This window comes from Leptodactylus fuscus, chromosome 6, assembly GCF_031893055.1.
Source record: "Leptodactylus fuscus isolate aLepFus1 chromosome 6, aLepFus1.hap2, whole genome shotgun sequence".
NCBI classification, from domain to species: Eukaryota; Metazoa; Chordata; class Amphibia; order Anura; family Leptodactylidae; genus Leptodactylus; species Leptodactylus fuscus.
Window position 1 is genome coordinate 163,639,583 of NC_134270.1, and position 24,808 is coordinate 163,664,390.

Here is a 24,808-nt window from a genome sequence, read left to right on the forward strand (position 1 = left end):
GTCAACTAGAGGGGGACATTAAACTGGGGCAGCGGGAGGGGGAAATTAAACTTGGGGGGGTAGCTGGAGGAGAACATTAAAATAGGAGCAATTGGAGGAGGACATTAATCTGGGGTCAACTAGAGGGGGACATTAAACTGGGGCAACTGGAGGGAGACATTAAACTTGGGGGGGTAGCTGGAGGAGAACATTAAAATAGGAGCAATTGGAGGAGGACATTAATCTGGGGTCAACTAGAGGGGGACATTAAACTGGGGCAGCGGGAGGGGGAAATTAAGCTATGGAGCAGCTGGAGGGTGACATGAAACTGGGGCAGTTGGAGGGAGACATTAAACTGTGGGGTCCATTTGAGGAGAACATTATAATGTGGGGGCTTATACTAATAGGGTTATTGTGTGGGGACCACAAAGCGAAATGGATCGGAATGGGTGGAGTCAATTTAGAAGTGGGAGGAGCTAAATTCATAATGCGCTCCTCATTTTGTTCCCCCTCTTTCTGTCCTTTGATAGTTGGAAGGTATTGTTATGGTGTTTTAGTTATTGTAGTAGCTTTTTGTATGCGTTACTTTAGATTGCATTGTCTTCTCTTATCTGCTGTTCCAAGATGATACTGATCCAAGTTGTGACCTTTTAAGTCACTCCGCCCTCCTGGAAAGTGATAATCTGGCACGGTGCCCCTTGAGAATCCGGGATAAATCTCTGCACAATCTCAGGTGCGTGTACAGAGACAAAGGGCCGAGATCGCTGGACAGACATTGAAAACAGCAAAGAGGGTCCGAGCTTCGGAGCGCTGGTAATCTAATGTCTGATACTTCTGCATTACTGACTCTCTTCATGGCCGACTCTGATGTATGATGTGGCTTACTGTCTCGTATCATATCTCATATATAACGGACACTGCTGTTCGACTGACTCCAATGTATGACTGACACTGCTGTTTGTTAGTGTTGCGTGACTGACACTAATGTATGGCTGACATTAGTGATATTTGACAAGATTTTATGGCTGACTTTGACTCCTTAACCCTTTAAGGTCTCAGGGTACTTTGTATGTTAATGTTCGGCGACTTTTTTCATATTTTCCATCACTGGCATAGTATTGTAGAACATTGCACATTATGGGAACTGTGCACAAACATTCAGGAGTCCGTGGACTGGGTCTCCCTGCTGCTATTGCAACCCTCGGAACTCGCAATCTTATTGCGGGGGGTCTTACGGTGATGGTGATCGTGCCTCCAGACCCCCTGAGTACAACATAAGAGTATGGCACAGAGCAGGAAGGAGTTAAAGACCGAGCCAATGTTTGTTTTTGCAAATCTGTCACATCAGGGCTTATTGTTTGCGGGACAAATTGTACTTTGTAATGGCGCCATTCAATATCCTGTACAATGTACTGAAAAGCTGGAAAAAAAATTCAGAACGAGATGGAATTGGAAAAAAATGCGTTTGCTCAAATTTCTTATGGGATTAATTTTACAACATTCAATATGGGGTAGAATTGACATGCTACCTGTATTCTTTTTTTTTTTTTTTTAAATGTAGATTGTGAGCCCCACATAGAGCTCACAATGTACATTTTTCCCTATCAGTATGTCTTTTTTTGGAATATGGTATGGAAATCCATGCAAACACAGGGAGAGCATACAAACTCCTTGCAGATGGTTTTTTGCCCTTGGTGGGATTTGAACACCAGGACTCCAGCGCTGCAGTGCTAACCACTGAGCCACCATGTGGCCCCGACATGTTACCTGTATTCTGTGGGTCAGTACGATCGCAGCAATACCAAATTTATATTCACAGTCCAGTCACATTAATGTGACCACCTGTCAAAATCCAGAATAACCACCTTTGGCAGAGCGGACCGCCATGAGACGTGCAGGAAGAGAGGGGATGTTGTGATGATGGTCACTGGGATGTTGAGCCATGCTGACTCCAGTGCTGTGGCCATCCAGTTGAGCATCCATGGCACGAACGACCCGATCGAGGTGGTCCCACAGATTCTCCATTGGGTTCTAGTCCGGGGAATTTGCTGTCCAAGGGAGTACGGTAAACTCATCCTGGTGCTCCTCGAACCACGCACGTACACTGCGAGCTTTATGACACGTAGTATTGTCCTGCTGGTAGATGCCATCATCCTGAGGAAAAACAATTCACATGTAGGGGTGAACATGGTCGGCAAGGATAGATACATACTTGTGGTGATCCATCGTGCCTTCCACAATGATGAGTGCACCCAGATGGCGGATGACACATGCCTTCTGCCATTGCTTATTTAACATTGACGTCAAAAGTAGGCGGTGGTCACATTAATATGACTGGACTGTGTATTATTTGTAATTTTTTGACACCTTTTAAAGAATGAAAAACTGAAAAATAGAAAAAATGTGTCGCCATATTGTGGCACTTGTAACTTTTTTATATCTATGCGTGGTGTGACACTACTATGGCCTTCGGTAACACTGTGCATCATCATCACGTTGGGTTATATCTCTTTCCTACAGAAGTCTTACGAGCGGTTTTGTCTGGTACAATATGGCCTCCTCCCTGCTTGTCCTCCTGGGAATCTGTAAGTACAGCCACACGTTTTGGCATGTTAGCATTGGTGGTTTGTTATACCACACTGAATGTACCAGGGCAGGTAAATCTTATGAATTGGCTATGGGCAGGTCCGTATACAATTGCCGACCAATGGCGTCCCAGTTGTGTTCAATGGGAAACAAGTCTGGAGACGCTGTAGGCCATGGAGTCAGGGTTAGACCACGCAGGCTGCTCACGGTAACACAAGTAACATCCGGCCTCGTGTTGACCTGCTGAAAAACGGATCCTGGGACACTTTGGGGAAATGGCCTCACCATCAATGTAATCCATGTAATGCCGAGCTGTTAGTGTACATGAAATGAAGACTAGAGGGGTCGGCTATTGTACATTATGTTATACCAGACCACAATCCTGGCAGTAGGACCAATGTGGTGTTCCCTTGTGAAGATCATTCACAATCTTAAAGGGATCCTAACATTAAAACTCAATTTTTTGTCCCTAACACGTAGGAATAGCCTTAAGAAAAGCTATTCTTCTCCTACGTGTAGATGTCTTCTCTGGGCCGCCGTTCAGTATAAATCCTGGTTTTCGTTGGTATGCAAATGAGTTCTCTCGCAGCACTGGGGGCGGGCCCCAGTGCTCAAACAGCACCGGGGGCGTCCCCAGTGCTGCGAAAGAACTAAGACAGGCCGATCACTAAAGTGTCAAAATAAACAAAGTCCATTAGATCTAAAGTTATTTGCTGCAAAACTGGTTGCAAGTTCAGCTCACGAGTCTGGGAAGGATGGGTGACAACAAATATACACTCTGAGTGGTTGTCACCCAGCTTTTCCTAGGCGTCCTCTAAACTAATCACTCATCCATAGTCTTCCGGGACTGACCCTACTGTCTCTCTCCATGTCTAGTAATGGCGGTAGGAACACAAGCTGGAGTCATGCAGTTTGGAATGATGGTGTATTACATGACTAAAAGGTTTCCTCTGACATCCTACGTTTTCTATGGCTGCTATTGTGGAATTGGTGGTCACGGTCGGCCATTAGATGAAATTGACTGGTGAGTATGATTGCTGATGGTTGGTGGCGGTGACATATGGCGCCCTGTATGTCTGGATTTATCATCTTATTCTATCAACTTTACAGAACGGAGGAACGCGGAAGTTGGGTTGTCAGACACTGTCTCCTACCTGTTAGGCCATACAGAGTTTAGTGGTGTCTGACAACCCGGTTATATTGTCAGGCTGGGGGCCTAGTGGTGTCTGACAACCCTGTTCACGCAATGACGCACACCATAGCTAAAAGGTGCTGATGACTGAGGACAAAGCTGATGGCGCTCACCACTTCTCCGAAACCACTTTATTATGTGGCAGTCACATCCCCGGCAGCTACGGACCGTCCTTGATGCTCGGCAGACCGATGCCCAACAGACGAGAGCAACGGACATAAAATAACAGTAGTGTCTACATGGCCTTGGTTTGCGCCAAGAGTCTTGGCGCTGAAAACAGAGACAATAGCTGCCCCAGACCCCATCCCTATGTGTAACGTACATTATATAGGAGGTTTTATACTGCTTGCCTTGGGTTACAAAGCTCGCTCGCATCAAGTTACCAGATAAACCTCCATGTTGACTTTGTAAATATTTCTCCACATCTTAGAGTTTTCTCAGCGAGGCCTGAGGTAGCGGAGGATCACATGGGGTCATTTACCTCAGAAAACTGGAAGCAATACAATGAGCAGGGGGCCATACACGAAACCTAGTGAATACGTGAATGGTTAGCACATGCTTGGCTGACTGTAGCAGTGGCGTAACTACCGCCATAGCAGCAGAGGCTACATTAGGGGCCTGGTGACAGCCGCTACCGCTGCTATCATTATACTCGGGGGTCTTTTCGGACCCTCGAGTATAATGATTGGCGGACCAGGAGAGGTAAGAAACATAAAAAACACTGTTACTTACCTGCGTCCCGGGTCATGTGACGTTCGACGTCATAGAAGAAGGACGGCAGCGGAGAAGACAGCGTAGGAGCCGGGGACAGGTAAGAAACAGTAGTTTTTTATGTTTTTATTCCCCCGGGTCTCCGATTATTATACTCTGGGGTCTGAAAAGACCCCAGAGTATAATCATTGTTTATGGGTGTCCACAGTGGGACATAATACTGTGTGCAGGGGCCACTATGGGGATAATACTGTGTGCAGGGGCCACTATGGGGGATAATACTGTGTGCAGGGGCCACTATGGGGGATAATACTGTGTGCAGGGGCCACTATGGGGGATAATACTGTGTGCAGGGGCCACTATGGGGCATAATACTGTGTGCAGGGCCACTATGGGGGATAATACTGTGTGCAGGGCCACTATGGGGGATAATACTGTGTGCAAGGGCCACTAAGGGACCTAATACTGTGTGCAGGGGCCACTATGGGGGATAATACTGTGTGCAGGGCCACTATGGGGGATAATACTGTGTGCAGGGCCACTATGGGGGATAATACTGTGTGCAGGGGCCACTATGGGGGATAATACTGTGTGCAGGGGCCACTATGGGGGATAATACTGTGTGCAGGGGCCACTATGGGGGATAATACTGTGTGCAGGGCCACTATGGGGGATAATACTGTGTGCAGGGGCCACTATGGGACCTAATACTGTGTGCAGGGACCACTATGGGGGATAATACTGTGTGCAGGGACCACTATGGGGGATAATACTGTGTGCAGGGACCACTATGGGGGATAATACTGTGTGCAGGGGACACTATGGGGGATAATACTGTGTGCAGGGACCACTATGGGGGATAATACTGTGTGCAGTGGCCACTATGGGGCATAATACTGTGTGCAGGGGCCACTATGGGGTATAATACTGTGTTCAGGGGCCACTATGGGGGATAATACTGTGTGCAGGAGCCACTATGGGGGATAATACTGTGTGAAGGGGCCACTATGGGACGTAATACTGTGTTCAGGGGCCACTATGGGGGATAATACTGTGTGCAGGGGCCACTATGGGGTATAATACTGTGTGAAGGGGCCACTATGGGACATAATAGAGCACGCAGGAATGCGTAGGAGGGGGTCGGTCGAGGTCTTCTGCGTCGGTGTCGGTCGGGGGGGGCATGTCAAAAGTTTGCCACGGGGCCCCGCCATTCCTAGTTACGCCACTGTACTGTAGATACACAGCTCACCACACGGTATCACACATGGTAGACCTAGATACCAGAGACATCAGGCTGGGAGAGGCCTTTACAAGGTGATTCAGACCCCAAAGTATAATAGGCTGAAGGCCAGGGGAGGTGACAACAATAAAAAAAAACATTTAGGCTGAGGCCCCACGTTGCGGAAACGCAGCTTTTTTTGTTGCAGATGTTGTTGCGTTTTTTTTTAGCTAAAGCCAAGTATGGATCCAAATGGAATGTGAAATATAGAGGAATCTCTTATACTTCTCCCTCTTCCACTCCTGGCTTTGGATCAAAAAACCTCAGCAAAATCTGTAACAAAAAAAAGCTGCATTTCCGTAATGTGGGGCCTCAGCCTAATACTCATCTTTCGTTACCTTCTGGGCCTTCTCGTGGCGTCCATTAATTCGTGTCTTCCTCCTCTGGTGGATAACGTCACAGAAGAGTACCAGAGCCGGGGTCATGCAACCAGGGTCAATGCTAAGGCTTGTGATTGGGCCTCAGTTGTGACATGGCACACTAAGCGTCATCACTAAGGGGCCGTTCACACGGGCACAGAGGGGGGCAGATTATGGCGCGTATTCCACGTTATAATCCGCCCCCTCACAATGGTCGTCTATGTAGCTACTTTTTTCCGTGAGCGGTAGCAACCTCCGGAGTCGACCCATTCATTTGAGCCGACTCTGGGGGGGGCAGTCGTGGCAGGTGGTTTTTTACCTCTCGTTGCCAAAATCCGCTATCCCGCCCCTCGTGTGTGCTAGCCCTTAAAGCTACAAGTGAATGGGTATGAAGAATGACTGCCGGGTTTCCGTCTCCTGTACAGTTTCTCGGGCAGAAGACTGAAACCCGCAAAGTGGAGACCGGGCGCAGGTGCGAACCCGCCCTTAAATACATGGGTGACAGGATTGTATTTGCATCAAAGTTTTGTTACTCTCTATCAATGATGTTCACTCTTCCTTGCAGGTGCTGTCAGATACACGACTGCTGTTATGGTGCCTTGTCCTCGCCAAGCTGCTCCCCGTTCAAGCAGTTTTATTTATTTACCCTCACCAATGGAACCGTTATATGCGGTAATACAATGGAGCAGTATACATATTGCACTCTGTGTCAGTTTGCACTGTAGATTCTTACATTCTATTCATGAACCAGGAAGCACAGGGTGAAGAGAGTTACAAGTAGAATCCTACAGGATAGAACATAGATACATCCATGAAATGTCATTTAATTGTTAGCTCTGCCGTCCAAGAACTTGTATAGTAATTACATTCTCTCCAACACAGATGATGCCAATCTTAAAGGATGCGCGAGGCAGTGCTGTGAATGTGACCGGGCGGCCGCCCTCTGCTTCGCCGAACAGGACAGATATTATAACGAAGAGTACCAACATAACCCATCAAGGGAGAACTGTTACGGGACAGACCCAATATGTTACATCTGAGGCCACTCGGACCCTGACAATCGGCACCCCATACAAGTAAAGCGGTCTGCCACCACCGTGTTACAGAGCACATCTTACCTTTGTGGTCACTTTCATAGATTTGGAGAAAAACAACTTTGAAGTCTTATCTAAATGAGGTAGTTGGTGCACTGGGGGCGGGGCTTTAGCTCTCTGGAGCACTGCTCTTGCCTCTCAGGGTGCTACCATTTTCTGTCTACCCCTCCCTGTGCAGTGAGAGTTGTTACTCCCACTGCTATGACATCACCCATCCTACTTGAGCAGCAAGAGCAGTGCTCACAGGCTGAAGACCCCGCCCCCAGTGCACCAATTGCCTCATTTGCATAAACAAACTTTTTTTTTTTTTTTTTTTAACAAGTGACAATAACAATGGTGTATTATTCATCACTGTAATGCGGTGGTAGTTACAATAGATGCCCCTGGTACTGTAGAACAAGACACCCCCCCCCCTTCCCATACATCCGGGAGTATTCACCCCTGTAGAATACATCCATATGGTACATGCCATGGAGGTCGAAAATTTGTGAAAGCTTCAAAATTTTATATATTTTTGCAGAAATTTTGACCTATCTCCAAAAAGAGAACCAAATCAAGCAAGTAGAGATGGGCGAATCGGCTCGTAACAAGACGGGGTCATCCCGCATATTCATATTTTATGAAAAAAAAAATGACTGAAAATATCTAGATACCATTATGGCCGGCCAAGGGGGAATGACCAGATACGGAGAGTAAAGGTTCACTTACTTTCACCACCCTCACCTATGGGATATTAGAGAAATTAATGTCCGAGTCTAATATTTCGGACCCGTTTGATTCGGTTCTCTGGATCGACTTTGACTTCTCTCGGTGCAGTAAATCTGAGGATTTAGGTCAAATTCTGAAGGGTTCACAAACTTTCAAGCTCTACTGTACGTGCTGTGGATATTTATGGACCTGCTGCATTGGAAAGGGTGACGTCCACAGCATGCCGTATATGTGAGGGGGGCGCTATACCCTTAAACAGGACCAGTCACCTGTTTTAGCTCTCTGTGTTGCTTTATTGTTCCTCTGTTACTCCTACTAGAAATGTAGGAATAAAATTGACAATTGTGTTTTATCGGTTTGAGGTACGTCCATAGGCAGGCCGAGTCTGTCCAGTCAGTGCGGGTAGACTGCGCAGGGCCGCACCTCTTGGGTGAGGACAATGTATACACGTTTTTAGGCGTAATAACAGAGGAACAGCACAATGCAGAGTGGGAATGTATTTCCTATAAGAGACAAGTCAGGAGACTGACTTGACTGACTGACGGGGTATTTGGTCAGGATGTTGAGGCAGATATGGCCTCAAAATCCTGACCAAAAAGACAGCCCCCATTGATGTCAATGGAAAGCGGTCAGTTCTGGCTCCCGGAAAAAAGAACAGACATGCTCATTCTTCAGGCGGAGTCGCCTCGCAACATCCGCCTGAAGACACTCCCTCCTCCCGACTAGGCTCATTCATTTGGGCCTAATCCGGAGCAGGGTGCACGACAGGATGCCAGTGCTACTCATATCTTGGACCGGATCCCGAGGCAACCTCCGCCTCAGGTTCCAGACCAAAATCCCCCGCGTGAACCCGGCCTTAGAGCTTACCTGCATATACAGCAACTCCCCAGTACCTACATCAATCCCTTTAAGACTTCTGACGTGTGTCCCTCTGGCTGCTCTTGTGGGCAGAGACCTCAGTGTCACCCCCAATGATCCCGATCTCTTAATTAAAGAATTACGGATTGGAATAAAACCATCAACTATTTCTCTGAAAATGAAATCTCTTTTTATTTCTCGTTTGTCACGTTTCTATACAACAGGTATCGGAAATAATTATCGTCTATTTAAATAAAGAAATGCAGAATGTACAATTTATAAAGTGCTGATTTTATGAAAAAAACGCCACCACGGAGAACCTGCAGGGTGTTTGCGGCTGCAGCTCTGGAGGTGACCGGAGCACATCAGTGCGAGATGTTACTCCTAGATGTGAAATATCAAGGGTTCAATTTAAGGTCTGCGGGGCCGATTTACTAAGACCGGCGCCCACTGATGCGCCCGAATGGTTAAACGGCTTTGGTCTGGCGTATCTGGTGCATCTCAGGAGCTCCCAGGATTGATGTCTGCACCAGACAGGGGCTGGCCCAGATTTCAGCTATAACCGTTATAAATCTGGCTCCGCCCACTTTTAGTGAAAAATCCCAAAAATTCACAATTATTTTATCCCCAAAATATGGCGTATAAGGCATGAAAAATGCGTCAATGTGTTTTGTGGTTGGGAAAGGTTTTCTGAAGACTGGTGTTCTGTTATAGTAAATTTTTAGGCCGAAACAACCCCCTATTTTTGTAAAAAGTGACGTGTGGGGCGCAGAAAGAACAAAGGCCGTGCGCCAAAGATACGTCACATAATACTCTCATACGTGGATTAGTAGATTTCCCCCATTGAGTTCTACAGAACAGACAATGGGTGTACTGTCCCTTTAAGAGGAAGGTTTGCATAGATCGGTAAACCATAGATTTACCCGTTTAAGTAAAAATGTATCCAACCCCCAACTCCTCAGCTCCCCCTACAGTCAGGCAATTAGGCCTGCACCATCTGCTGGGATTTGTAGTCCCGCACAGTCTAACCATTACTCTAGGTAACCGGATTTGGTGCGATCCCCCTCGACATCTGGTGGGCAGGGACAAGGCACCACAGGGGAGGGGAGGAGAACAGTCTTGGATGGAGACGTGGAAGCAGCTCATAGGGTGAAAAGGAGGGGAGCGCGTCAGATGTTGAGGGTGGAGAGCGCCTTGACTACAGTGACGCCCGAGGCGTCCTCCTCCTGACGGTTATTGTCCATGTTATTGCTCCGCTGCTCCTGCACCTTCTGCCGGTGTCTCTCCTCCTGGCGTTTCTTCTTCTCCAGCCGCTGCTGCTCCTTCCTCTGCTTATTGCTGATCTGGAAATGGGAAGAAGGGAAAGAGTTAAATGAGGAAATGGTGCGCTGAGGCCACTGCGAAAAAAACCCAAAACTCGCCCCGCAGGTCAATCCCATCCACACTGCTAATCCTGTACCGCACTGCCTGCAAATCCAAATGGGTGTGAACATAGACTAAAAACAGCTCTAATTTCTTAAGTACCTAAAGGTGTATTGGGATAACTTTCAGATCAGTGAGGGTCCAATCCGTGGGAGAACAGAGGAGCACGGTCTCCCTCTGTGAATACGGCGGTTTCTGTGTTTCGTCCATCACTTGCATGCCCGTTGAAATGAATGGAGCAGGAGAACATTCCCCCATTCTCCGGGTTAGTGGGGGTCTCAGGGGTCAGACCTGACCAGCAAATTATTACCTATCCAAAAGGTAAGAGATAACATCTTAAAAGGATCCTATCATTGGACACCCTCTTTTCCTGACTAACACGTAGGTATAGCCTTAAGAAAGGCTATTCTTCTCCGACCTTTAGATGTCTTCTCCGCACCGCCGTTCGGTAGAAATCCAGGTTTTCTTCAGTGCGAGAGAACTCTCCAGCAACGTCTTCTTCAGGAACGGGCTCTCTTTGAGTCTTCTTCCAGCGCTGGGTTCAAACTTCTAGGCCTCGGGCAGCCGACTGTGCATGTCTGTCGGCCACAAGAAAATGGCCGCTTACAATACTGTGTAAGCGGCCATTTTCTTGTGGCCTATGTTTAAATCCTGGGATTCAATCTTCTAGGCCTCGGGCAGAGCCGACTGCGCATGCCGGTGGCCACAAGAAAATGGCCACTTACACTAAGCTGGTGTAAGTGGCCATTTTCTTGTGGCCGCTTACGCAGTAAGCTTTATAAGCGGCCATTTTCTTGTGGCCATGCGCAGTTGGACTCTGCCCGAAGCCTAGAAGATTGAAACCAGCGCCAGAAGAAGACCCAGGGAGAGGGCGTTCCTGAAGAAGATGGAGGCAGCGCTGGAGATTTCTCTTGCAGCATTGGGGACGCCCCCAGTGCTGCGAGAGAACTCATTTGCATACCGAAGAAAACCCATATTTCTACTGAATGGTGGCGCGGAGAAGACATCTAAAGGAAGGAGAAGAATAGCCTTTCTTAAAGCTATTCCTACGTGATAGTCAGAAAAAAAGGGAATCCAATGATAGGATCCCTTTAAGATGGGAATACCTTTAAACAAGCTCCTTAGGGGTCTGTTCACGCAGCAGTTTTTTCTGCACCGAATTCTCCTCCCCATTGACTTCAAGGGCAGTCATGTTATATGGTGTAGAGGTGAAACTAACAATTGTACACATTCACAACAAGCTGGTTTTTCTATCCTGGATCCTGGGAAAGCTGGGTATTGACCCATGAGGACAATTATGGTGGCAGATAAGGTCACTATTAGGGCTCATGCACACAACAGAGTCAAGTAGGTTATGATTTTTTTCTTTTTTTAATAGAAAGCACTTGGATGTCCTCCAAGAACCTTCCGCGCTCCACTGATTTCACAGGAGTGTCCATTCTGCTTTCAGAGCCGGATAGAACCTGCTCCATAATTATTGGAACGGAGCCTCAGCCTGCACACTTGGTCTATGTTCACACAGATGAAATAACAGACTTGAGTCTCAGATTCCTCCTCCATGGTGGACCATTAGATCACTGGACCAAGCAATCCCCCTGCTCCACATTAGATAGATCCAAATCCCTCCTTTACCTTCTGGCCGCTGTTTTTCTTGTTCTGCTCCTGTGTGTTCTCCGCAGGCCTGGACTGCCGGCTCTGCTTCCTGTGCTCCACACACTCCTGCGGCGGAGTCTGGGGTCTTCTCTGGGGGTCTCGTCCTTCGCAGTCACTTGGCTCCCAGGTTGCTGAGGAGTAGGAGCAGTCACTTCCCTCCGCTGTACAGTCTGCATCACCGTCACCTACAAGTCAAGAGAAACACGTCAGGGCCCAATGACCCGGGGGATGAGAATTCTCTGTGGACACCTCGACTGACACACTGTAACAACCGTCGGTGTCCGACAGCTAGTGTCCGCTGCTATTGCCTGTTCAAAATCTTGTGCGGACATTAGCATCGGACACTAGCTGTGTCTGTGACATTTTACATTGATTTAAATGGACATCGGGTGCGTTCTTTTACTGTCCGTGCGTGTCCTTAACTGTCCGTTCACAAAGATGTCCTAAATGTCGTGTTTTTTCTGTCCGCTTAAAAAGTCGGACATCTTTGTGAACGGACAGTTAAGGACACGCACGGACAGTAAAAGAACGCACCTGATGTCCATTTAAATCAATGCAAAATGTCACGGACACAGCTAGTGTCCGCGCAAGATTTTGCGCGGACAGTAGCATCGGACACCGACAGTAGTGTGAACGCTCCCTGAGCATCTATGACTGAAGTTCTGCTTCGCGTCACGTCTTTTACGGGTTGCCACAAGGGGCGCACTCACCGATTTGCTTGAGCTCCTCGATCTGGAGAACAACTTGTATGGTCGACTCGATATTGTAGCACTCGGCCTCTAAGCTCTGCAGGATGAGGCTGACGTCCTACAAACAGAGATACAGTGTGAGGAAGAGTTAGAAGTTGCGGCCGCCTACTTAACCCTTTCCCGACACCCCTTATTCTGTTCTTGCATTTTAATCTTTCCTTCCTGCCTTCCAGATACCATATCTTTTTATACTTCCATGTGCATAGCTATGTAAGGGCTTGTTTTGTCTGGGACAAGTTCACGGCAGCCATAACAACACATCTTCCATGATATAGTTCCCAAATGAAGCCCCCTCCACCAAAACAACCTCTCAGATGATACCTTCTGTATCACAGCACCGTTCTTCTCTGTCTAGGTATTAATACTTCCATTCTGGGTTTTAGCAGTTCAGTACAATGGACAGTGTATGGCACAATCTTACCGCACAGCCGGTGGCGTTCCGCACTTTCTGCACCGCGTCCTCTTGCAGGTCAGGTTGCTCATCCAATACATTAGACTTCGTTTTACCTTTCCGGTTGGAGACGTCTTTGGAAAGCATCTGAAAACGGATGTAAACAAGAAGCGAGGGTGAGAAGATGGGAGAATGCTCTCGTATTGCTGCTTTGGTTGGTGGAGGTGTGACGACTCGGGAAGCGACTGAAAACTCTTTCCATACATCACACCATGACATGATGGAATCAAGCAAGTGACCCCTCTCAGCGCCATCAACCATCACAGAGGTTCATGGGGTGAGGATTGGTTTTGTGGGTGCTCATATGTAACCAGAGGACCTTTCATGTGCGGTTTTAAATACAGCTAGAAAGCCATAGCTTTCCCTATATGTGCCCCGGTGCTGGAGATATCAGTGCTGTTAATTTCAGCACCGACATCTCCCCACTGTCAGAAGGGTGTTCCTCATACCCTAGTGTCACCCTGTACGCTAACATAGCCTTGTACTGTCCGGGGGGACATACCTTACAGCCCAGCAATGACATTGAACTATGAGGAACGCTCTTCTGACAGCGGGGAGATATCGGTGCTGAAATTAACGGCACCGATATCTCCAGTCCCGGGGCACATAACCAGAAAGCCAATAGTGCGCTCAATTCAGTACACTGACTACTTTCTTGTGTTATATAAAGCCGCATGTGACTGAGGACATGAAAAGGTCCTCTTTAACCCCTTCCCGCAGAGAGCATTTTTCAATTTTTGTCTTTGACTTCCCCCACTTTCCAAACCACATAACTTTTTTATTTTTCCGCTCTCAGAGCAATATGAGGTCTTAATGTTTCTGATACAAATTGTTCTTCATGGTAGTACTATTAATTACTAGCTGGTACCCGCGACTTCGTCTGCGGTGATTGTAGCAGTGGGTATATACAGGCGTGGGTAAGGTTTTCGTACTGTGTATAAGGTATGGGATATAAAATGTAACTGTGTATCTTGTTGTTGCTGTAATTCTGAGAGCACATGAGACTTTTGTGTTGAATGTAATTTGTATTTCAGCCGCTATACGGTGTTGGTATAAACTGTACATAGTGACTTTGGGACAGAGGTATTTCAGGTGAATATACTTCGATATACGACATTGTATGATTTGTTATTTTCCGCCAGTACATGTAAGTTTTGGGCACAGGATACTCTTGAGTAAGCAACATAAAGTCTGGCCCTGTGCATGACAGTTTAGTAACTCCATGCGCCTCTTATTAATAGCAATTAACCCCATCATGTCCCTCACATTAACCCCAGTGTAAGAGTTACTGATAGAGATGAGCGAGTACTGTTGGGATCAGCCGATCCGAACAGCACGCTCGCATAGAAATGAATGGACGTAGCCGGCACGCGGGGGGTTAAGCACACCGGCTACGTCCAAGCGGAAGTACCAGGTGCATCCATTCATTTCTATGGAGCGTGCTGTTCAGATCGGCTGATCCCAACAGTACTCGCTCATCTCTAGTTACTGATATGTGAGAGACTTGGAGGTAATAATTAAGTATCTTCATTACTGAGGTCTGTTATTAGTACCTCCATATGTCTCACATATTAGTAACCTTTATATGGGGCACACAGGGGTTAATATGAGGGACATGATGGGGGTTATTCCTATTAATGTGAGGTACATGGAGTTACTAACACTAAACTAATAACCCCAAATAGCTGACAATAATGAGAATAGGAAGTAAAGGAAGGGAGCTGTGTGTTTCTTACTTTCAGTTTGCTGGCAGCTTCCTCTCCTCCTCGGGAAGGTTTGCAGGCTGCAGATGGCAGGAGCTATCACTATAGCAGGCAGAGACTTGAGCGACTAAGCTCCACCCCTGGGTTTCCTGCACACCTCTCACAGGGGAGTGTCCTTATGCCTCAGCTCTAGCAGAGACTTTTATTTAACTCTTGCAGGTCCTGTGCTGCTGGCATGCCAGTGAAATATGGCAGGAGTGCCACTCTTGGCACATGTGCCAGGGGTTGCTGACCTCTGCTGTAGAGGGTAATATGAATTTTGTGGCTTGCTATGGTCCAAAGTGTGTGAGATTGCAGAGATAGTGATGTGAGTTTGGGTTTTGTGGGGGTCCTGGGAAAAACGTATGTGCGCTATTGTGACAAAAAGTAGCCTATTGCGCAATCGAGTGTAGGGACTATGTTTGTGGAAAATTTCAGCCAAATCGGTGGAGCGGTTTTTGCGTGATTGACCGCCAAAGATCCGAACATCCAAAGGGTCCTGGGAAAAACGTATGTGCGCTATTGTGACGAAAAGTAACCTATTGCGCAATCGAGTGTAGGGACTATGTTTGTGGAAAATTTCAGCCAAATCGGTGGAGCGGTTTTTGCGTGATTGACCACCAAACATCCGAACATTGAAAGGGTCCTGGGAAAAACGTATGTGCGCTACTGTGACAAAAAGTAGCCTATTGCGCAATCGAGTGTAGGGACTATGTTTGTGGAAAATTTCAGCCAAATCGGGGTCCAAAGTGTGTGAGATTGCAGAGATAGTGATGTGAGTTTGGGGTTTGTGGGGGTCCTGGGAAAAACGTATGTGCGCTATTGTGACGAAAAGTAGCCTATTGCGCAATGGGGTGTATTAACTATGTTTGTGGAAAATTTCAGCCAAATCGGTCAAGCGGGTTTTGCGTGATTGACTAACAAACATCCGAAAAGTCAAAGACACAAACATCCAAACTCACAAACTTTCACATTTATAATATTAATAGGATTCTGTACAATGTACTGGGAAGCTGGAAAAAAAATTCAGAATGGGGGGGGGGATATGAAGAAAAAATGCATTTGTGCGACTTTATGGGCTTCGGTTTTACGGCGTTCACTGCGCAGCCAAAATGACATGTCCCCTGTATTCTGTGTTTCGGTACGATTCTGGGGATACCAAATTTTTATGGTTTTATTTACATTTTAACCCCTTAACAAAAATCCAAAACTGTGCCAATTTTTTTTTTTCTAAAAGTCACTATATTCTGACACCCGTAACTTTTTTATACTTCTGTGTACGAGGATGTGTAGGGGGTCTATTTTTGCAGGGCCGGGTGTACTATTTAGTTCTACCATTTTGGGGAATTGCTTTTTGCTTTGATCACATTTAATTCAAATTTTTATCAGAGGCAAAACAGTGAAAAAACGGCGGATTGGCACTTTTAACTTTTTTCCCCCCACTACGGCGTTTACCATACGGGTAAAATATTTTAATAAATTTGTAGAGCAGGTGTTTTTGGACACAGGGATACCAAACATGTAGGTATTTCACAGTATTTAAGTACTTTTATATGTGTTCTAGGGAAAGGGGGTGATTTTTATTTATTTTTTTGCATTTATTAGACTCCCTGGAGGTCTTGAACCCCAGATCAATGATGCAATGTAATTACAATGCAATGTATTACAATACTAATGCATTGCAAAAATCCGGCATTTCTGTTGCAGGCTATATAGAGCAGCCTGCAATAGAAAGTATAGAATGACAGGCCAGGGAGCCTTCACAAGGCTCCTGGCTGTCGTAGAAACAGGACGCCGGCCTCAGAGCTTGCTCCAGGTGCTTGCAATCACCAGGAAAATGGCGTCTCGCTCAGCTTTGACCAAGGTGCCAGAGGGGTTAATGCCATTGATCAGTGCCCGGGCACCGATTGCAGGCATTAGCGCATGGTGTCGGCTGTATAAAAAACAGCAGACACCGGGCAGCCATAGTGGCCGCCCGACTCCCGAGCGGCCGCCATACTAGTATGGTGGACTTCGGGAAGGGGTTAAAGGAGTCTGCCCTGATGACTGAGAAAAATAGAAGCCATTAAACTGCCCAAAAGACCCTGAATGGTATATAAATCTACAGCACTCCTGCTCTCTTTAGTATGGGTTTGTTTATAACGCGTTAGTCTTTACTGTCATTCTGGTATTCTATTCATGAACCAGGAGCTCAGGATAGGCAAATGTAGAGGTCACAAATAAAGCAGTGCTGCAATACATATGGTAAGAGAGTAGGTGAAGGATATGAAAGGTCACAATTGGGAGGGGGTTTGGATACACCTGATTCTGCATCATATGTTGGCTCTGGTGATGTAACGATTCTTGTTGTGTCAGTCACCTGTGTCTGCAGGTGGGCAGGAGCCTCCGTGTTGTCATGGACAGAGCGGACACTGTCATAGTGTTCTCCGTAGCGATAGGCGATGTGCAGCTCCCGGGCGTTGGCCTTGTCGGAGCCTCTGATCTGTGAGGAGAGAGAGCAGAGAGTCCTCTGAACACGGGCACCTGCCACTTCCCTCATAATCCTTATGTTTGTTTGTCTTGGCAGAACATTCTGCAAGGCAAAGAGTCTAGAGACGTGCCAACTACCTGACGGAAGCGCAAACCGCACCAGTCACTTAATGCGCCGCCATTAACCAGCTCCTGCCTGGAGCGATCCAGTGCCATAACGTCACCTCTATTAATAAAACAACTGGGGGCAGCCGGCTGTCAGGTACTTACAAATTCTATTCTGCCTCTTCCCTCTTATACACTTTCAGGAAAGCTGGGTTGAAACCAACATGAATGCCATTACAACGCTCCATTCTTAAAGGGATCCTATAATTAAAACTTTTTTTTTCTCCCTAACATGTAGGAATAGCCTTAAGAAAGACTATTCTTCTCCTACCTTTAGATGTCTTCTCTGCTCCGCCGTTTGGTATAAATCCCGATTTTCGTCTGTATGCAAATGAGTTCTCTCGCAGCATTGGGGGCGTCCCCAATGCTGCGAGAGAATTCACTCCAGTGCCGCCTGCATCTTCTTCAGGAACGGGCTCTCTTTAAGTCTTCTTCCGGTGCTGGCTTCAAACTTCTAGGCCTAGGGCAAAGTAAATGGCCACTTACACGGTAATGTAAGTAGCCATTTACTTGTGAATGGCAGGCTTGCGCAGTCAGCTGCCCGAAACCTACAAGTTTAAAGCCAATGCCGGAAGAAGACATGTGAAGAGGCTGTTCCTGAAGAAGATGGAGGCGGCGCTGGAGAGTTCTCTCGCAGCATTGGGGACGCCCCAGTGCTGTTTGAGCGCTGAGGACCGCCCCCAGTGCTGCAAGAGAACTCATTTGCATACCAACGAAAACCAGAATTTCTACCGAACGGCGGCGCGGAGAAAATATCTAAAGGTGGGAGAAGAATAGCCTTTCTTAAGGCTATTCGCACGTGTTAGGGACAAAAAATTGAGTTTTAACGATAGGATCCCTTTAACAAAGAAGAGAAGTATTACCTGCCACAGGGGATTATTTAGCTGGTGAATCACTACATTCACTTGGTTATTCCGCGCAAAGGCCACGATCGCATCGTTACCGGCGAAGGTTCCGGGCTGTGCTAGGTTCTCAACTGGAAGGAAAGGAAGAAGAAAGAGTGTGAGGCCAAAGTAATGTGAAAGAATACGAGGAGAAGGCAGACAGTAAGGAAGAGGAGAAGGAAAAGGAGCGAGGAAGTAAAAAGTGTGCAGTAAGAAAGCAGAAAGGGCCATGAGAAAGAAGAAAGGAAGGCGAGGGGGTGCTGAGGAAGAAGAAGTAGAGGAGATGGCAGAGGAATGCAGAGAAAGGAGGTGGTGGGAGTAATGGAGGGCCACCAAAAAAGAAGAACAAGAGGAGGAGGCGACAGAAGGACATCAAAAGAGAAGATAATGAAGAGGAGGTGGCAGAAGGCATCAAGAAGGTGGAGGAGGCAGAGGGTTGCAGAGAAATTGCAGAAGGAGGAATTAGAACAACCCCAATATTCAGCCGCAAGGCTCTCGGCTCTCACCATGTCTATCAAACGGAACATCATCCTCTACAAAGGGCTCAAAATCGTCCCGATGCTTCACCATGTAATCCACAGTCTCCTGCCGGTGAGTCAAGTGATTCCGGGAATGTCCTTCCATCTGATCCCCAAGAGCCCGGAACAAACAATTACTACAGAGAGAAGATGGAAGAAAGAAAGGATTAGGGCAAACGTTCTAGAGCAGGGTTAGGAAACCTCCAGCACGGTCTACTTGCTCTTGTTCTAGGAATGCCCATGGAGGTGAAGAGAACATGCTGGGAGTTGTAGTATAACAGTATCTGGAGGGCCATAGGTGGGGGGCTCCTGTTCTAGAGATTACTTTGAAGATAAATAGTAATAGCTGAAAGTTCTAGGTGTCTCAAGGATACTATGAGCGCAGCAAGATAGAGAGATCCAGACCTGAGGTTCTAGGTGTCTCCAGGATACTATGAACGCAGTAACATGGAGAGATCCAGACCTGAGGTTCTAGGTGTCTCCAGGATACTATGAACGCAGTAACATGGAGAGATCCAGACCTGAGGTTCTAGGTGTCTCCAGGATACTATGAGCGCAGCAACATGGACCTGAGGTTCTTGCTGTCACTAGGATACTATGGAGACATCCAGACCTGAGGTTCTAGGTGTTACTACACACCCAATCATTCCAATCTCAATCGTTGTGGATTCAGCTAGACACTCCTGGATTTTGGGTGCTGTCCAAGGCAAGAGATAATAAGTGCCAGTGTTCTCTGCACACAGATGAGCTCAATACAATGGTAAAGCATCCCTCCGCGTCTCACCCTTCATCAGCTCATGTCTCTGCCCCAGGCAGTGGCGATGTAGTGACGTCACTACATTGTACCTGCCGTTATCGAACCGCCAACTGCTGGAGAGGACTCAGGGACAAAGTAGAGAGGTATTTTTTGTAATTGTTCAATGTCTAGGAATTGAACAAACTCAGAAGATGTAACATAAAAGAAAAAAAAATTAAAATTAGGGACAACACGGTGGCTCAGTCGTTAGCCTTGCAGCGCTGGAGTCCTGGGTTCAAATCCCGTCAGGAACAACATCTGCAAGGAGTTTGTATGTTCTCTCCGTGTTTGTATGGATTTCCTCCCATTCTACTGTATAACGACATACTGATAGGGAGAAATGTACATTGTGATCCCTATATGTATATCCCTATATATGGCTCACAATCTACATTAAAAGAAAAAAAAAGAAAAAATTCACTTGTCCCCTGCCATCGCCACACTGTGCCTTTGTCTCTGGGCGTCTTGCACTGCACATGATTGCAGTGCACCTTGTGCAGGATCTCCAGTGGTGACGGCACGGTGTGCGCTGGGGCAGTTCTTTTATTACACCATCCTCAGTCTCCTCTGGGATTCGTCCAATTCCTAGACAACTCTGGCCAAGGTAATGGGGAGAGGTTACGGGGGAAGGGGGGCATTAAAATATGGATGGCATTATGGGGGGGGGGAGATATAGTGAGGAGATACCATGTGAGGGGCCACTAATGGGGCACAGAACTGTGAGGGTGCAGAGGAGCCTTGTAATGGGCAGAACCAAATGGAATGGGGGGGGGGGGGAGTTACACCACAGATCTCACCCCTCTGACAGTCCATAGACCCTGGGGAGGTTTGGGTCACTGGTAAGCTTATGGGCAGGGGGGAGGTCTGAGAGACGCCCTAGACCCCCCCATAGAGCCCCCACAGGACAGCTGTCAGTCCCTGACGTGGTTTTGACAATGAGAGTACCAAGATGGCGGCGGGAGTAGTATTATGTCAGACACTGCCCCGCACCCGCTCCTCACCCGTCTCCCGGCACTTCACGCAGCCGCAGTCCCAGCACTTGTAGTTGGTTCGCGAAACTGACGAACTCGTCAGAGTCCCCGGCATCTCCGGCCCGGTTCCGCCGCTCTTTAGCCAGAGCTCTCCGCGCAGCCCTCTCATCCCTCTTCCGCTCTATGTCGGCTTTCTTCCCCGGCCGGGAGCGGACTCCTTGCTTCCTGGACATGACACCAACGTGTCGACCTCAGTGAACCGGGAGCCGAAGCGGCAGCAACGGAGACAGATACTTCCGGCATTAACGGACCACGTGATACGGCGAGCACCATAGAGAGGAGAAAGTGATAAAGACACGCCCACACGTCCCGCTCTCCTCACTGGCCGGTCCTCCAGACTGCACCTAAAGGACCAATAACATCATATATAGCGGACGTGTCACATAGGGACCAGTATAGGACAGAAGTACTCACAGGAAGTCTCTAGAGTACATACTATACAGTCTTCTGTACACTATATCCAGCAGGTAGACAGATACTGAACAAGCAGAATAGGGAGCGCAGCTCTGGAGTATAATACAGAATGTAACTCAGGATCAGTACAGGATAAGTAATGTAATGTATGTACACAGTGACTGCACCAGCAGAATAGTGAGCGCAGCTCTGGAGTATAATACAGGATGTAACTCAGGATCAGTACAGGATAAGTAATGTAATGTATGTACACAGTGACTGTACCAGCAGAATAGTGAGTGCAGCTCTGGAGTATAATACAGGATGTAACTCAGGATCAGTACAGGATAAGTAATGTAATGTAAGTACACAGTGACTGCACCAGCAGAATAGTGAGCGCAGCTCTGGAGTATAATACAGGATGTAACTCAGGATCAGTACAGGGTAAGTAATGTAATGTATATACACAGTGACTGCACCAGCAGAATAGTGAGCGCAGCTCTGGAGTATAATACAGGATGTAACTCAGGATCAGTACAGGATAAGTAATGTAATGTATATACACAGTGACTGCACCAGCAGAATAGTGAGTGCAGCTCTGGAGTATAATACAGGATGTAACTCAGGATCAGTACAGGGTAAGTAATGTAATGTATATACACAGTGACTGCACCAGCAGAATAGTGAGCGCAGCTCTGGAGTATAATACAGGATGTAACTCAGGATCAGTGCAGGATAAGTAATGTATGTACACAGTGACTGCACCAGCAGAATAGTGAGCGCAGCTCTGGAGTATAATACAGGATGTAACTCAGGATCAGTACAGGATAAGTAATGTAATGTATGTACACAGTGACTGTACCAGCAGAATACTGAGCGCAGCTCTGGAGTATAATACAGGATGTAACTCAGGATCAGTACAGGGTAAGTAATGTAATGTATATACACAGTGACTGCACCAGCAGAATAGTGAGTGCAGCTCTGGAGTATAATACAGGATATAACTCAGGATCAGTACAGGATAAGTAATGTAATGTAAGTACACAGTGACTGTACCAGCAGAATAGTGAGCGCAGCTCTGGAGAATAATACAGGATATAACTCAGGATCAGTACAGGATAAGTAATGTATGTACACAGTGACTGTACCAGCAGAATAGTGAGCGCAGCTCTGGAGTATAATACAGGATGTAACTCAGGATCAGTACAGGATAAGTACTGTAATGTATGTACACAGTGACTGTACCAGCAGAATAGTGAGCGCAGCTCTGGAGTATAATACAGGATGTAACTCAGGATCAGTACAGGATAAGTAATGTAATGTATGTACACAGTGACTGTACCAGCAGAATAGTGAGCGCAGCTCTGGAGTATAATACAGGATGTAACTCAGGATCAGTACAGGGTAAGTAATGTAATGTATGTACACAGTGACTGTACCAGCAGAATAGTGAGCGCAGCTCTGGAGTATAATACAGGATGTAACTCAGGATAAGTAATGTAATGTATGTACACAGTGACTGTACCAGCAGAATAGTGAGCGCAGCTCTGGAGTATAATACAGGATGTAACTCAGGATCAGTACAGGATAAGTAATGTAATGTATGTACACAGTGACTGTACCAGCAGAATAGTGAGCGCAGCTCTGGAGTATAATACAGGATGTAACTCAGGATCAGTACAGGATAAGTAATGTATATACACAGTGACTGTACCAGCAGAATAGTGAGCGCAGCTCTGGAGTATAATACAGGATGTAACTCAGGATCAGTACAGGATAAGTAATGTAATGTATGTACACAGTGACTGTACCAGCAGAATAGTGAGTGCAGCTCTGGAGTATAATACAGGATGTAACTCAGGATCAGTACAGGATAAGTAATGTAATGTATGTACACAGTGACTGTACCAGCAGAATAGTGAGCGCAGCTCTGGAGTATAATACAGTATGTAACTCAGGATCAGTACAGGATAAGTAATGTAATGTATGTACACAGTGACTGTACCAGCAGAATAGTGAGCACAGCTCTGGAGTATAATACAGGATGTAACTCAGGATCAGTACAGGATAAGTAATGTAATGTATGTACACAGTGACTGTACCAGCAGAATAGTGAGCGCAGCTCTGGAGTATAATACAGGATGTAACTCAGGATCAGTACAGGATAAGTAATGTAATGTATGTACACAGTGACTGTACCAGCAGAATAGTGAGTGCAGCTCTGGAGTATAATACAGGATGTAACTCAGGATCAGTACAGGATAAGTAATGTAATGTATGTACACAGTGACTGTACCAGCAGAATAGTGAGCGCAGCTCTGGAGTATAATACAGTATGTAACTCAGGATCAGTACAGGATAAGTAATGTAATGTATGTACACAGTGACTGTACCAGCAGAATAGTGAGCACAGCTCTGGAGTATAATACAGGATGTAACTCAGGATCAGTACAGGATAAGTAATGTAATGTATGTACACAGTGACTGTACCAGCAGAATAGTGAGCGCAGCTCTGGAGTATAATACAGGATGTAACTCAGGATCAGTACAGGATAAGTAATGTAATGTATGTACACAGTGACTGTACCAGCAGAATAGTGAGTGCAGCTCTGGAGTATAATACAGGATGTAACTCAGGATCAGTACAGGATAAGTAATGTAATGTATGTACACAGTGACTGTACCAGCAGAATAGTGAGTGCAGCTCTGGAGTATAATACAGGATGTAACTCAGGATCAGTACAGGATAAGTAATGTAATGTATGTACACAGTGACTGTACCAGCAGAATAGTGAGCGCAGCTCTGGAGTATAATACAGGATGTAACTCAGGATCAGTACAGGATAAGTAATGTAATGTATGTACACAGTGACTGTACCAGCAGAATAGTGAGCGCAGCTCTGGAGTATAATACAGGATGTAACTCAGGATCAGTACAGGATAAGTAATGTAATGTATGTACACAGTGACTGTACCAGCAGAATAGTGAGCGCAGCTCTGGAGTATAATACAGGATGTAACTCAGGATCAGTACAGAATAAGTAATGTAATGTATGTACACAGTGACTGCACCAGCAGAATAGTGAGCGCAGCTCTGGAGTATAATACAGGATAAGTAATGTAATGTATGTACACAGTGACTGCACCAGCAGAATAGTGAGTGCAGCTCTGGAGTATAATACAGGATGTAACTCAGGATCAATACAGGATAAGTAATGTAATGTATGTACACAGTGATTGTACCAGCAGAATAGTGAGCGCAGCTCTGGAGTATAATACAGGATGTAACTCAGGATCAATACAGGATAAGTAATGTAATGTATGTACACAGTGACTGTACCAGCAGAATAGTGAGCGCAGCTCTGGAGTATAATACAGGATGTAACTCAGGATCAGTACAGAATAAGTAATGTAATGTATGTACACAGTGACTGCACCAGCAGAATAGTGAGCGCAGCTCTGGAGTATAATACAGGATAAGTAATGTAATGTATGTACACAGTGACTGCACCAGCAGAATAGTGAGCGCAGCTCTGGAGTATAATACAGGATAAGTAATGTAATGTATGTACACAGTGACTGCACCAACAGAATAGTGAGTGCAGCTCTGGAGTATAATACAGGATAAGTAATGTAATGTATGTACACAGTGACTGCACCAGCAGAATAGTGAGTGCAATGAGCGTGTTGTTGGCGTTGATGATCCAGATGCTCCAGCATTTCGACAGCTCTCAAGCTGGCCTGTTGCTTAATTTGTTTCTTGCGCTGT

At 46.5% G+C, this 24,808-nt stretch overlaps 2 protein-coding genes across 3 annotated transcripts; one reads left to right on the forward strand and one right to left on the reverse strand.

The window, feature by feature from the left end:
- Positions 1-2,530: 2,530 nt before the first annotated feature.
- On the forward strand, positions 2,531-7,146 carry LOC142210118 (acidic phospholipase A2 Cc1-PLA2-like). Its single transcript, XM_075279144.1, has 4 exons — positions 2,531-2,564; positions 3,442-3,589; positions 6,672-6,778; positions 6,989-7,146. The coding sequence occupies exons 1-4, from the start codon at positions 2,531-2,533 to the stop codon at positions 7,144-7,146; spliced, it is 447 nt and encodes a 148-aa protein (XP_075135245.1).
- A 1,830-nt stretch (positions 7,147-8,976) lies between these two features.
- OTUD3 (OTU deubiquitinase 3) lies at positions 8,977-20,888 on the reverse strand. 2 transcript variants are annotated; one of them, XM_075278848.1, is made up of 8 exons: positions 20,617-20,888; positions 18,808-18,956; positions 18,281-18,393; positions 17,143-17,265; positions 13,012-13,128; positions 12,552-12,648; positions 11,821-12,026; positions 8,977-10,109 (listed from the first exon to the last, which is right to left on the reverse strand). In XM_075278848.1, exons 1-8 carry the CDS (start codon positions 20,817-20,819, stop codon positions 9,936-9,938), a joined length of 1,182 nt encoding a protein of 393 aa, XP_075134949.1. In that variant the 5' UTR covers positions 20,820-20,888; the 3' UTR covers positions 8,977-9,935. The 2 variants fall into 2 exon arrangements, with proteins under 2 accessions (XP_075134949.1, XP_075134950.1); XM_075278849.1 differs by lacking the exon at positions 17,143-17,265.
- Between the last annotated feature and the right edge of the window lie 3,920 nt (positions 20,889-24,808).